This window comes from Molothrus ater, chromosome 20 (assembly GCF_012460135.2).
Source record: "Molothrus ater isolate BHLD 08-10-18 breed brown headed cowbird chromosome 20, BPBGC_Mater_1.1, whole genome shotgun sequence".
NCBI lineage: Eukaryota > Metazoa > Chordata > Aves > Passeriformes > Icteridae > Molothrus > Molothrus ater.
The window spans coordinates 2371214-2386489 of record NC_050497.2 but is presented as its reverse complement, the minus strand read 5'-3'; the positions used below and the strand labels follow the sequence as shown (position 1 = coordinate 2386489).

The following is a 15276-nucleotide window of genomic DNA, read 5'->3' as shown; positions in this document are numbered from 1 at the left end:
GGAGCTGCACTTACTTGGTGACTTTGAAGATCCTCAGCAGCCGCAGGGCGCGCAGGACGCTGATGCCAAAGGAGGTGCCCGGCTTCACTGCAGCCCAGATGACCTCAAAGATACTGCCCACGATCACCTGCAGGGAGACACCACCTCAGAGAGGGCATCTCGGGTTTTCTGTGCTTGACATGGCTCCCAAGGTATCAGAAAGTCTCTTTTTTCCCAGCCCCAAGACCCAAGAAGTTGAGATTCATCAGTTCTGCTTCTCACGGTTGTTTGTTTTTCCTTATCTATTATATTTGACCTGCTGAGGTCTGTCCAGCAGGTCAGGTTGTGGCACAGTCCCTGCCCTTGGGGTGGTGTTAACTTTTTATACTAAGAACTACCTGTACTTTATTTACAATAATTTTCCAATACCCATCAGCTATGTTAGACACTCTGTCTCTAATCTAAACCAATCCAAAAGTGCCACCATCACAGCAGAGAGGACAAGACAAGAATAAAGAGGACAGAACAAGCCCAGATTCCTCCATCTTGCCTCTTGAACCCCCATTCTAAATCCCCAAAATTCTACATTTTCACCCAGTGATAAATTCACTGTCATTCTACTCAAACCCTTGTGGCTTGTAACTCCTCACACACAGTTGGGAATTGTTTCCATGGGCTAAAATCAAAGGCCCAGGTGGTTTTGACTCCATGCCAAGGTCTCCATGCCGAGTCCCCTGCCAGGGTCTGGAGTGCTCCAGGGCAGCCAGAGGAATGTCCTGGGTTCCAACAAGGGCACAGCTGCTGCTGAGCTCCCTGGGGTGCTCAGGAACCAGAGTTCAGGCTGTTCAGGCGAGCCCTAAATTAGCCAGGAGAATTGGAAAACCTCACCCCAGCTTTCTCCATAGCCAGGAGGAGAACAGCCTGTGATTTATACACAGAGTGGAAATTGTTGCTTTCTTCTCTAGCAATCAAACTACCTTAAAATACTTTTTTTTTTTTGAAGGACACTGTGATTTTAAATTACATTTTTTAATGCTGGCTCAACTGCAAATGCCAGCAGCTGATGGGACTCAGAAAATAAAATTTGGAGTTTTTACTACAAAATACAAGTGATAACCTGAGATTTCTGCTTTAAACAAGCTTAAAACCAAAGCAAAAAAGGACATTCTCCTGTCAGCCCACTGTCATTCCTTTCCCCACCCCACACAACCTGCAGAGGTGCAGGAGGGCACTGCCCCATCCTCCCCTTGCCATCAGAAAGACTAAAACTCCTCATCCACAGCAGAACAGCAGCTCTGGGCAACGTCTACCAGAATCTCCTGGCAGCTGAGAGTCTTTAGGAGAGCAATTAAAGCAATAATTATTATGAGATCCTGCAAAGCCTCTGGCACAGACATCCCATCATCTGCCTGGCCTTCAGCCTGGGGGTGCTGAAAAAATTGTCCCAAATCAAGGGGGGCTTTTCAAATTTTGGTTTTCTGGTTGGTTTAAGGATGGCAGAGAATTCACGTCAAGGAAGGAAAAAATCTTCTCAGAAATCCTTCATTAGGAAAAGGACAAACAGTGATGGGTTCAGCACAGCTGGGAAGGACAATTAAACCCACACAGGTTTCTGCAGAGTTAATAGGATCAAACAGGCATTTCCCTGCCAATTGCTGGCATAATTCACATTAACCCAACATTTCTGAGCTTCCACTGCCCGTGGGCCCCAGCTGGGCAGAGCACACCATAAACACCAGTTCAGAACTGGTTCTCACCAGAGCCCAGCTGGTTTGTGCTGTGGGAGGGAGGATTAACGGGGGCAGCAGCACTGGGAACCCCTTTGTTACAAAAAGTTCAGGAGAACCCTAAATTAGCCAGGAGAACTGGAAAACTTCACCCCAGCTTTCTCCACAGCCAGGAGGAGAACACCCAGTGATTTATACACTGAGAGGAGCTTGCTGCTTTCTTCTCTAGCAATCAAACTACATTAAAACATCTTTTTTTGAAGGACACTAATTTTTAATTAGAACTTTTTAATGCTGGCTCAACTGCAAATGCCAACAGTTCCTTTTCCCACCCTTTCATGACAAAAACTTGGATGTCTCTGAAAATTCCATCACTGCTGAAGTGTCCTGCAACACACACTGTGCTCTGAGCTTCCAGAAAATATAAAGGGAAAGGGAGATCCACAACAATTGATAATTCCAGTGTCTGCTACCTGAAGAAGAAGGAACTAAAACTTCTCTCCCACCACTGGGAATCCCTCATTGCCTCAGGTGTAGCTGGGTGTGTGTTCTATCCCCATCTGTCAGAGCTGGGGCAGTTCTCTGCTGTCCATGGGGCAGTTTTTCTTGATCTCTCCCCCAGCCAATCCTCCCTGCAGGAGATCTCTGCTGTCCATGGCCACTGAGTGTCCCTGCAGGGCTGATCCAATTCCAGCATCCCATGGGGAGATGCTGTGCCCAGGGCAGGAGCCAAGCATTCCTACCTGGATCCAATGTGAGCCTGGCACAGCACAGCAGCCTTTGCCCAGTGCATTGCCAGAGGAGCAGCTTCTGCTGCCCTGCATGGCCAGAGGGAGCCCAGGCCCATCTCCAGCAGCCCTGGAGCTGCAGAGGAAAACTCCCCCCTTGTGCAGGATCCCTGCTCCAGCAGAGCCACAGCTGGCACTGCAGGAGGGCTGAGCCCCCATGGGATGGGGCTGTGCCACCCCCCTGACACACAGGGGACAGGGACTGCTCTCACTCTGGCAGTGGCTTGGGTTGTTTTGTACTATTGCATTTGTATTTTAATTTTCCTAGTAAAGAACTGTTATTCCTGCTCCCATATCTTTGCCTGAGAGCCCCTTAATGTCAAAATAATTTGGAGTAAAATGTAAATAATTACATTTTCCATTTTACAGGAGGCTCCTGCCTTCCTTAGCAGACACCTGTCTTTTCAAACCCAGGCACTCATGAATCAGCAAAAACCTTTCCTCAGCCCCTGTACATGGCACTGATAATTAATTTTCCTTAGCAGCCCCTCCTGGGAGCCTGGTTCCCACTGGACTGCTGCTCCCCAGGCAGATGTTGCTCTGGTTTGTTGTTTCACCCTTTGAGCTCGCAGGGTTCCATCTCGATGGTTTGTCAGACAAAACTGGGTACAGAGCTCTGTGATGTTCCAGTGCTGAACTCGTTCTGGGGGCTGGAAGGTGGGTGAGGGAGGGAGAAACACAGACAGAAGGAGGATCCCTATGGATTCTCTGAAGGAGGAGGAATTAGCAACAGATCAACAGCTTTCTCTCCTGGGAAACCCTCGGCAGAGCTCCCTGCCAGGGCTGCACAGCCCAGAAAGCTCAGACACCTCCTCAGCGCAGCTTTTGCCTTGTGCAAGCTCCTAAATCACCTGTCCCTGACAAGCTTCTGTTGTGGAAGGAGCATCCTGGATTTGGGTATCCAAGGAAATTGGCAGCCAGCCTGGGGGGCAGCTCAGAGCCCACCCAGTGCAGGACATCGACCCTTGTGCTGCCCAAGGTGGATCCACTGAGGCTTTTAATAAATCCCTACTTTATCTCTCTCCAGTCTCTGTGCTAGGGCAGCCTTCACAAGGCATCAGTGAGACCCCTAAAGGACAATTTATGACAGTCTGGGTCTGGAGTGTCACTGCCCTTTGTGCTGTGCAGGACAACCCATCCTGTCACTGTCATATTTTCAGAAAAATCCCCTTGCCCAGGATTCTTCTCCTGGGAAGCTGAGAAGCCTCAGAGAAAAAGGAAAACAATATGATCTCATTTGCTTCTCCTGTATTTTGCTGCTTTGGAATGTGGTTGGAGATTGTTTATCCAACATGTGAATTGTTTTTACTTAATGACCAATCACAGTCAGGCTGTGTTGGATCTGGAAGGAGTCAGGAGTTTTTCATTAGTATCTTGTTAAGCCTTCTGTCTGTATCCTTTCTCTATTCTTTAGTATAGTTTAGTATAGCATTCTTTAATATAATATAGTAACATAAAATTATAAATTAGCCTTCTAAGAACACGGAGTCAGATTCATCATTTCCTCCTAACGACGAGGACCCCAAAAATACCACAGATCATCCCAACCCTCTGAGCCACCATGATAGTATAGGGATAAAATGTTTCTAAAATCATGGGATATATTCAGCAAGGGTTGGAAAGAAAGGTCAGGCCTGGTAGGCCCTGGGAAAATGTTAGGCTTTACTGCATCATGCAAAACTGCACCTGTATAATCATTTAATGGCTATGATAAATGATCTGATTGTTAAATGCAATGATTGTTCGGTGATTGGATATAATTATTGTTTAATCATAACAAGAATAATGAGAAACAATGTTTGGGGGGTTTGATGGAAATTACAAAATCCATGCTTGGATGAAATCAATGTATACAATAGAATCAATACAATATCAGTTTAATAATTAATATGTAGTTATATAACAATAAGGGTATAAAAACATGTTCATCCTGTGAAAAATGCGTATTTTATGATTGGCTTTTCACAAATATTAAAATGAACATTGTATGTGTTATGTTAGAAAGTTATGCTGTATTAATTTTTTTAAGTAGTGTGTTAAATATAGTTTTAGGTTATAACAATGTTAAAATAGAAACTATGCTATGTAGATACTTTTTTCTAAAGAAAGGACTCACAGTGAGATAGCAGCCACAGGGCACCTGAATCTTTCAGAGAAAGAGAATTTATTGCTCCCTTATCAGAAGAAATGAACTTCTTCCTGCCTTGCTCAGCCCTGAAGAGCTGTCAGGATTAAGAGGAAGCAGCTGACACTGACCAGACAGAATCCTGGGTTTGAATGGAATTTATGCATCATGGATGAGGTGTATGAATATGTAACAGGCTGTTGTTTTTAAGGGTTAATCCTCTGTTAACGTGGGTCCTTTCTTGGGCTTATTTTGCCCAGAAAAAGGTACCCAGACAGTCCAGTAACTCTTTGTTTCCATTGTCTCATATTGTCCTAATCCTAATTGTCCAGATTATTATTACTCTAATCATATTACTATTTTTATAACCATTTTATTACTATTAAACTTTTAAAATTTTAAAAACAAGTGATTGGCGTTTTTCACAATCCTGAACCCAGGTCGGAGTCAGATTTGGTTCTGTACCCCTGACACCCAGAGCTCTTCAATAAAATCACCTGCATGTAATCATTCTGTGATTATGTGCTCCTGAACAACCCCAGCTGCCAGGACACCCCAAAACCAGAGCTCCACATCTGGGACAGCCTCATGCAACACCTGGGGCTGCTGGACACGGGTGGGTGATTGAATCTCAAATTCTGTTTACTCTGAGCTTTGCTGCTGTCCCGGCCACAAAGAGAATAAATTGGCTCTACTCAGAGCCTTGGATTTAGGAGGGTCACTCGCTGAAGGTGACAACAGCTCCTCCTCCCTTGTGGGAGCAGGGGAATTTGGCTTCATGGAAGAAGAGTCACTCCCAGCATTTTGGCAGATAAAAGCCAGAAAGAGCAGCCTGAATGTCAGAGCAGGGCTGGGTGAGGAGGGCAGTGACCTGAGCCTGTTGCAGTGTGATTTCAGGGTTTACTACAGAACCCCAGGTTTTTCCCCTGAAGATTCCCTGCCAGGTGTGTCAGTCTCCTCTCCTTTCCCCTCCCAGCACTGTCTGTCAGTCCTGGCATTCCAGAAGGGCACTGAGTGATTGGCAGATCCAAAGGATGCCCTCTGTCCCTGGGGGGCATTGGGCCATCCAGGCGTCCTTTGTCCCTTTGTCCCTCCCCTCCTGTCCCTGCTTGGTGCCTCCCTGCCCCTTCCCTGCCCCTTCCCTCCCCTCTCCCCGGGGTTAAAGGAGCAGCAGCCACGGGCTCAGGGAGCTCTGTTGGAGCTGGTGCTGCATTCAGAGGCCTGAGGGCCAGAATAAAGCTCTGGATCCAAACCCTCCATCAGAACCGACTCCTTTGCTTCACCATGGCCTGAAAGCTTCTCCAACAGAGGGAAACCTGAGGAGCAGCCCCTGTTATGGGGGGAAGCTCCATCCCAGCACCACCAGAGCTCCTGCAGGCCTGGACTTGTCTCCAGTGCCCAGCTGCAGCACCCAGCCAGGCAAAATGTCTGTGGGGTGAAACACCACACACCCAGCCAGCCAAAAGTGTCTGTGGGGTCAAACACCACACACCCAGCCAGGCAAAAGCGTCTGTGGGGTGAAACACCACACACCCAGGCAGCCAAAAGTGTCTGTGGGGTCAAACACCACACACCCAGCTGGCCAAAAGTGTCTGTGGGGTGAAACACCACCGTGCTGCTGTTTGGTTCAGCACCAGGGGCCAGACAAGCCAAGGCACATCCCACCCTGCTGTATTGGTAATACCAATACTGAGCCCCTCTCCCTGAGCCCGTGGCTGGATCTAAAGCTCCATATCTGGGTTGTTTCAACAGCCTGAGTCCTGCTCAGCCCACTGCAGATAAGAGAGGGGAGTTCTCCTCTGAGCACAGATTACAGCTAATAGCTTTTAATGAATAAATTAACATCCACACTCCAGGCTCTCTGACAGGTGGAGCTAAACCCAGCCCTGCTATTCACACCAGAGCTGCAGTCTGAGCCTGGACTTCTGCACTGAAAGATTTTGAATTATTGCCCTGCTGTCACCTCATCAGGTGTTCACTCTGCTGCTCCTGGTGATGTCTGCAAAGCTCTGCCCGTGTGACTCCAGGTGAAGGCTGCTCAGTGGGTGACACGAGCAGGAAGATGTGTGGGTTTGGTTGTTTTTTTGTCTTTCAATCAGCTCATTGCAATGGGAGGGACAGAATCTGCCGGCAATCAGAGCACTCTGGGGTGCTGATGCTGCCAACAGCCGGGGCTGGAGGAAATGAAATCCCCCGGCTGTCACTTCCCTTCCAAAAGGAGGATAACGAGGGAAGCTGAATGCATTTCACTGCTAATTTATACAGGGACTGCTCCCCCCAGGAGCACTTCCCGTGGATTTCCATACTCATCCTCAAACACCCAGCACCTGAATGACAGGAGAGACACCTGCTCGTCACAGGGAGGGCTTTCAAGGACATGGAGGGACAGGATTGGATGGGATATTGGGAAGGAATTCTTCCCTATGAGGGTGGAGAGGGGTTGGAATGGAATCCCAGAGCAGCTGTGGCTGCCCCTGGATCCCTGGCAGTGCCCAAGGCCAGGACTGGACAGGGTTGGGGTAACCTGGGGCAGTGGGAGGTGTCCCTGCCCATGGCAGGGGGTTAGAATTAGATGATTTTAAGGCCCCTTCCACCCCAAACCACCCCATGATTTATCCACCCTGTGTCACGGACATATTTTATGAAAAATCCTTTCCTTAGGATCTTTTCTCCTGAGAAGCTGAGAGGCCTCAGGAACAAAATGTAACCAATGGTTATCTGCTGCTGTGGAATGCAACAGGTGCATCTGGGATTGGGCTCATGTGGCTGTTTCTAATTAATGGCCAATCACAGTCCAGTTGTCTTGGACTCTCTGGTCAGTCACAAGATTTTATTATCATTCCATTCCTTTCCTTTCAAGCCTTCTGATGAAATCCTTTCTTCTATTCTTTTAGTATAGTTATATCATTTTCTTTTAATATAATATATATCATAAAATAATAAATCAGCCTTCTGAAACATGGAGTCAAGATTCTCATCTCTTCCCTCATCCTGGGATCCCTGTGAACACCTCCACAACCCTGCTGGACATTACTCACCCCAAAGTCAAAGCAGTTGAATGAAGAGTGGAAGTAATTCCTTGGCCCCAGCCCATACATCTTCAGTGACATCTCAGTGAGGAACAGCCCCAGGAAAACAAACTCTGCGAAATCTGGGAACAGGAGAAGAGATTAAATTAATCCTTGCTGGGCAGAGCTCTTCATGCAGGGAATTTTTGTTCCTTTTTCACAGCACCAAGGGCCTGCTGGTGGAAGGAAATCCCTGTGAAATGGCAAACAGGAGCCAGGCACAGTTTGGCACAATCTTCTCTGTGTATGTCCATGAGCTGTGTGAAGGCAATGCTCACCTGTATCCTTGGGTGAGAAAAGGAGCATTAAATCATATGCTCATTGTCTCTGTAAAGGAATTTCAAAGTAATAAGCCCTGGATCTAATATTTTTAAAGGTCAAATTTAATTGCAGAGATGTTTTGGGACTTCTGTACTTTCAAGAGATGGAAACTTTTGGGTGTGGGGTGTAAGTTTCTGTACCATCCTCTGATGATAAAAATACCTTCTTACCCAACAGAAGTGCTGACTCTGAGGGCTCACATTCAGAGGTGTTGTGTCTCCTGTTACCACATTTATTTTTATTATGCCTTTATAGCCCTGTAATTATGGAAGAGCCCCTTCTGTTTCCTTTTTCCTTCACATATCACAGGCTGGGAAGCTTTTGATGGGAAAATTTATCACCTATGATGAAACAAAGGGCAGAAGGAACAGAGCTGGAGGCTTCAATTTCCACATCAAGTTTTAAGAACTTGAAGCTACAGCAAACACTGCCTTTGGCATTTTAAGTTTGGATCTGGAGGCCAATAAGCAACAGCAAGAGTGAAATGTTAAAAACAAAACAAAAAAAAACCACGAAAAAAAAGGCAAAAACCACCTACACTACCAAGAAAAACCAAACAGCAGAAGGCAAAGCTGCCTCTCTGGAGAAAAGATGAGGAAAAGAATCAAACCTCAAAAGGTGAGGATTAATCACCTTGTTTAGTGCAGCACAGGAGGTTCTCAGAGGCTGCAGCAGAACAGATGCTACAAGAAAGTCTCCTGTAATTTCAATTTTATGATTCCAGGAATGATAAAAAGGAGATGGTGCCAAACTTTATGCAGAAGTACACAGAGACAGAAGAGAGGCAACAGATACAAGGAAAATTTCAGCAGGATGATCCTGGATTCCAGGTGCTTTACACTCTGGGACAGCTCCAATCTCTGCTCTGGGACAGGGACAGGAGCCAGGGAATGGCTGGGGCTGGGCCAGGGCAGCTCAGGCTGGAGAACCAGAGCACACAGCCTCGAGCTGTGCCAAGGGAAATTCAGGTTGGATATCAGGAAAAAGTTTTCTACAGAAAGAGTGATAAAGTTCTGGAATGGCTGCCCAGGGAGGTGGTGGAGTCCCCATCCCTGGGTGTGTTTAACAAAGCCTGGATGTGGCACTGGGTGCCAGGGTTGAGTGGAGGAGTTGGGGCTGGGTTGGACTCGATGATCTTCAAGGTCTCTTCCAACCTGGTCATTCTGTGAATTCTGTGAGATCAGGGCAAGGCTCTTCCCCCAGAGGGTGCTGGCACTGCCCAGGCTCCCCAGGGAATGGGCACGGCCCCGAGGCTGCCAGAGCTCCAGGAGCCTTTGGGCAGCGCTGCCAGGGATGCCCAGGCTGGGGCTGCTGGGGGGGCTGGGCAGGGACAGGGGCTGGATTTGATGATCCCTGTGGTCCCTTCCAGCTCAGGAGATTCCATGATTCCACCATTCTCTGACCTCCTGCAATCTGCAGCTTCAGCTGAGTGTGGGGAGAGATTTCCATTCTGCCTTGGATTTCCATTCCCAGCCTTGCACATCCAGAGGAGTGAGCAGAGCTGGCCCAGGGCCATCCTGGGTGTCTTTGGAAATGCCTTGAAAAACGCAGCTTCAATTACTCAAAATAAAAAAGGGGTTTCAAATTTGAAATTTTAAATGAAAGGCAGTCATGGAACACCATGGGCATAAAGTTCCCTGAAATCCAGGAAGCAATAATGAGACAAAAGAGGCTTTATTAACACCTTAGTGAGGAGCCTGCAAGGACACCTGTGCCAACATTTGCAAAAGGGGAGGAAATTTCAGGAGTATTAATTATCCCACGTGACCTGCTCTCCTTGAAAACAGCAGCAAGATCATCCAAGGAGACTCCAAGGGCAACGTGTTCCCAGCTGAGGAATAAGATGACAAAATCTGAGACCTACAGCCTTTTTCCCAGGAAGAGGCAGATCCTCCCTCTGGGTCTCAGGGCACAGGAGCAGCACAACTCCCTCTCACCTTGAGCGTGGAGCTTTTGAGGAGAAGCCTTTTCACACCTGACCAAGCTGCAACTTTTCTCTCCTTTCTCACAGGAGGTGCAAGGACTCAGTGAGGAAACTCAGTCTCCAGCACCAAGGATCCCAGAGTAAGGAGATATCCATAATTGTGCTGGAAATCCATCTGACCTTCCATCTGCTCTGGTGGGGCCCTTCCAGCTGCTCAGGGCTGCCTCCAGCTCTGGGACCAGCAGGAGGACCTGGAGCTGCTGGAAGGAGTCACAGAATTCACAGAATTCACAGAATTCACAGAATCACCAGGTTGGAAGAGACCTCCAAGATCATCGAGTCCAACCCAGCCCCAACACCTCAACTCAACCCTGGCACCCAGTGCCACATCCAGGCTTTGTTAAACACACCCAGGCATGGGGACTCCACCACCTCCCTGGGCAGCCATTCCAGAACTTTATCACTCCTCTGTAAAAAACTTTTTCCTGATACCCAACCTGAATTTCCCTTGGCACAGCTCGAGGCTGTGTGCTCTGGTTGTGTCAGTGCTGCTGGAGAAAGAGCCCAGCCCCAGCTGAGCACAGGCACCTTTCAGGAGCTGTGCAGAGTGATGAGGGCAGCCCTGAGTCCAGAAAAAACCTGGAGCTGCTCTGGGGCTCTGAAGCCAGGCTGGAAGTGCTGGAGGTGCTCACCTGGAGAGGAGAAGCTCCAGGGAGAGCTCAGAGCCCCTGCCAGGGCCTGAAGAGGCCCCAGGAGAGAGGTGGAGAGGGACTCTGGTGTCACACTCAGCTGGTGGTGCTGACTGGCACAATTTCCAGGTGCAGGGTCCCTATGTCAAAGGTTGATATCCAGCCAATGCTGTGAAACCTTCTTAAATCAGCTGATAAAATCACAGGGAGGGGTTGTGGATCCTGCAGGAAGCAATGCACAGCCCCATATCTCTGGCAGGGAGATTCTCATCTCCTTATCTCTGCCCCAGCCCTCACCTGTGCCTGAGTCACAGCTCAGGTGCGCCCCAGATTCTCCAAAGAACAACAAAAATTCTCAGCAGTGATTTTTAACTGCAGATTTGTACCAACAGACCTCAGGACACTTTGCCAAGACAACTACCATCATCCCAAAGGAGCACAAAAGGAGGAAAGACCAAGGATTAATGTTCAGTCACTGCCCCAGCAGAGACTGAACACACCCTGGGCATCACAAGTGCAAAGTGTCACCATCAGGCTGCCACATCCTGCAAATCCAGAATATCACCCTAGAAAAAAGCTAGAAAGTGGCAAAAGAGAGTCAAGAAATATTTGATTATTTATATTTAAAATATACATATTAAAAGCCAGGAAATGTTTAAAACTCAGAGCATCTAAAAACCAACTTCCTTCTGCTGCTCTTGCAAGAGCCACCCTTGGCCTTTCCCAGCTGATGAATTCCAGAGCAGAGCCCAGACCTGGCAGCAAGAGCTGTGTCCCAGCAGGTACCAGATGCTACAAATCAGAGCCCAGTGAGGCTGGGATGGAGGGAAGTGGAATTCAGACCCTGAACTCCTCAGGCAGAAGGAATTGGCTCCATGGAGAGGCTGCTGCATCCAACACATGATTTCTTCTGAGAAGGCCCTGCCTAAATAATTGAAAATGCAATTTTGTTGTTTGGGCCTCCTGGTATTCAAACCTCACCTAATTTCATTTGCCTTACTCCAAAGCATTTTGTGATGTGATTTAAGGAGGAAAGGTTTGATACAAACACTCTTATTTCATTTCCAAGCTGTGCTGTTGGCAAAGGCCATGCAAGCATCCCTTCACCCCACACCTTTGAATTAGGCTCCTAATTAGAGTTAATAGCTCCTTTTTGTCAATCATTTCTGGATTAATTCCATTTCTGCCCCATCTACAAGTCCAATGGCATCAGAAGCAGGTGCTGAGCCTGACACTTCCCTCTCCTCACTCTCCTCTCACATTAAAAGAACTTCAGCAGGGCAAAACTTTCCCCTTTTTGCCCAAGCAGATGTGAAATGCTCAGCAGACAGAAATAAATATGTTCCAGAAAGCCTTTTCCTTGCAGATCCTGCATATTGGTATCCAGAGGGAGCTGGGGCTTGGCTTCAAAGGCAACAACAGCACCAAAAAAAGGCCAAATTGCCCCAAACATGAGGCTCAGCACTGGGCAGGGAACAGGCCATAATGGCTCAAATGCTGTGCTCAAACACTGGATTTATCAAAAGGAAACACTGTGGATTTGGGGCTCAGACCTACACAGATTAAGAAGCCAGGAAGGATCCCTGCAGGACGTGCTGGAGAAAGAAGAGAGCTTTGGGAAGGGCAGCCCCTGAGTGAAACTGCAGTGACCCAGTGCTGAAACCTCCTCCCCAGAGTCCCTAAAATCATCCCACAGCCCCTAAACCATCCCATAGTGCCTAAAACCATCCAAGTGCCTTAAATCCATCCCACAGTCTCTAAAACCCATCCAACAGTCCCTGAAATCCATCCTACAGTCCCTGAAACCCATCCCACAGTTCCTGAAACCCATCCCACAGTCCCTAAGATCCATCCCACAGTCCCTAAACCCATCCCACAGTCCCTAAAACCATCCCACAGTCTCAAAAACCCATCCCACAGAGCCAGAGAGCTCTGGTCCCACCTTCACCTCACAGCTTTAGGCAGAGGAAGAGGAGCTCAGCCCAGCCCCATCCCTGGGGCCTCCTGCCCTGCAGCAATTCCTGCAGCTGCTCCCACAGGATAGGATTTAGGGACTGTGGGATGGGTTTCAGGGACTGTGGGATGGATTTTGGCACTGTGGGATGGGTTTCAGGTACTGTGGGATGGGTTTTAGGGACTGTGGGATGGGTTTCAGGGACTGTGGGATGGGTTTTAGGGTCTGTGGGATGGGTTTTGGCACTGTGGGATGAGTTTCTGGCACTGTGGGATGGGTTTTAGGGATTGTGGGATGGGTTTTGGCACTGTGGGATGAGTTTCTGGCACTGTGGGGTGGGTTTTAGGGACTGTGGGATGAGTTTCTGGCACTGTGGGATGGGTTTTGGCACTGTGGGATGAGTTTCTGGCACTGTGGGATGGGTTTTAGGGACTCTGGGGAGGAGGTTTCAGCACTGGGTCACTGCAGTTTCACTCAGGGGCTGCCTTTCCCAAAGGCACAGCCCTGGTCACTCCTGGTGTCCCCAGCATGGATTTTGAGGGGCCCTCAGTTGAAAATTCATCTTTGCTGCTACCAGACCTCAGTGCTGCCATTGCAGAGTTGGTTTCTGACAGAAATCTCCTCTTTTTCAGAATATTGGCAGTGGTGGAAAGGAGCATGAAGAGATGATTATAAAATCAGGAAATAGATGCATGAAATATATTCTTTTATAGGTAACTGCAGGCTTATTTAACCAGAGTTCTGTGCTTCAGTGAGCAGTGTCCATCTGCAGCATGAGAGAAATCCTATTTGGCCCTGGAGTCCTTTCCACACAGAGAAGGAGAATCTCTGATTGAATTTGAGGATAATTACAGGAGCATGAAGTATGGCCTGTTATTAATCATACCACAAGAATTCAAAGAATTCCTCATCAGTGCTTTCAATAAGGCTAAAGAAATCCCAAGCCTCTCTCCAAAGCTCCTGCAGTCCTTTTTCCAAAGCAGTTGTAGAGATATGGAGCATCAAGCAGAGAAAGCTAATCAGAACAACTCAAAACAGAAAAGTTAAAAGAAAAGACCAAGGGAGAAATAAATCAATGCAGAGCCGTAGGCTTTTACCAATTGTTCTTTAAGTAAAATTAATTTGTAATGTAATTAAACTTCTCCCCAGAGGGACAGGTATAATTGAATTAGAGGTGCCTGGGTAGAGTTGCAGGGTTTAGCAGCTCCTTTCTAATTGCTCACATCTTCCTTCTTAGGCAAAGGCTATAGGTACTTCGATATTTCTATAGATGCTCATAAGGATTATGTGGAATTGTCTGATTTACCAGACTAAGAGAAAAGTAACTGCAGAAATTAAAATAGAGCAGAAAGTCCTGATCTTGTGTAGTGTTTGAGTCTGTTTGGGAGTGTTTGGTCTTTGAGTAGTGCTTTTAGTGAAACCTTTCATTTTTATTTGTTTACAGATTTGCATTTAGACCTCTCCTGCTGCTGCAGTTCACAAAAAGCCTCCTCAGTCCATTCCTGAGCACCTTCCCTGAAACAGCATCTCTGGAATTTTTGATTTCTCTCTTGCTCTGCATCCCACCAGCCAGGCCCTGCTCCTCTACAGCAATGTTCCCTCATCATGGATTAACTTTCAAGCCATTTTTAAACTCTGCCACTCTCCCATTTAAAGGATTTTGCCAAGTATTTCCAGGAGCTGTTTCAAATCCCCTTGTTCTGCCTCTATCTAATGGATTTGTGCACAAACCTTGGGCAGAATGGGGATTTCCAGGAGCATTCCTGGAGGGCTCAGCCCCAGCTGGGCTCCTCCCCAGGTGTTTGTGCTGTGAGTTATCCAGGCAGGAGTGAGGGGGCACATCCAGTCTGGCTGTCACCATGACATTTTATGAAAAACCCCTTGCCCAGGATTTTTCTCATGAGAAGCTTCAGAAAAGAAATGCAAACAATAATTATCTGATTGCTTGGAATGTGGTCTGGAGGCTGCTCACCAACAGGTGCATCTTTGGTTTAATGTCAATTGTTTTTAATTAATGGCCAATCCCAGTCCAGCTGTGTCAGGCTCTCTGAGTCTGTCACAGGTTTTTATTATTATTCTTGTTTTAGCCTTCTGATGTCTCCTTTCTCTTTCTTTAGTATAGTTTTAGAATATAATATAATATAATGTAGTATTATATAATATAATGTAGTATAATGTAGTATAATGTAATATAATATAATATAATATAATATAATATAATATAATATAATATAATATAATATAATATAATATAATATAATATAATATAATATAATATAATATAATATAATATAATATAATATAATATAATATAATATAATATAATATAATATAATATATCAGCTTTCTGAGAACTTGGAGTCAAATTCTCATCTCTCACCTCATCCTGGTGACCCTCACAACACCACAACAGTCAGGCCATCACTGTGACCCCAAAACAACCAGCAAAGTCCTTAAGGCACCAAACATTCCCTGCACTCAGTATTCAAATAGGGATTTGTAGAAATCTGAGGCTCTGGAAACTCTGCCATCCCCCAGGAAAGGGGTAGGAAGGTTTGGGTCATCCCCAGTGCACAGCCAGGTGTGAATGCAGTCCCACAGCTCCTCAGCCTGGAATTCAGGAGGGTTTGGAGGTATGGGATACTTGGAATTTAAGAGGTTGAACTTGTAGGGCTTTTCAGGACAATTCTCCAAAGTTCTT

At 46.9% G+C, this 15276-nt stretch overlaps 1 protein-coding gene across 8 annotated transcripts in view; it reads right to left on the bottom strand.

Annotated features, from left to right (window-relative positions):
• Positions 1 to 15276, bottom strand: part of CACNA1B (calcium voltage-gated channel subunit alpha1 B) — a 330224-nt gene that overhangs the window by 124300 nt on the left and 190648 nt on the right. For all 8 annotated transcript variants that reach the window (XM_054516966.1, XM_054516959.1, XM_054516961.1 and 5 more), the window contains 2 exons: positions 7658 to 7770; positions 15 to 127 (listed from right to left, as the gene is read on the bottom strand). In XM_054516966.1, the coding sequence (XP_054372941.1) occupies positions 15 to 127; positions 7658 to 7770 (226 nt within the window). The remainder of the gene's footprint in view (positions 1 to 14; positions 128 to 7657; positions 7771 to 15276) is intronic.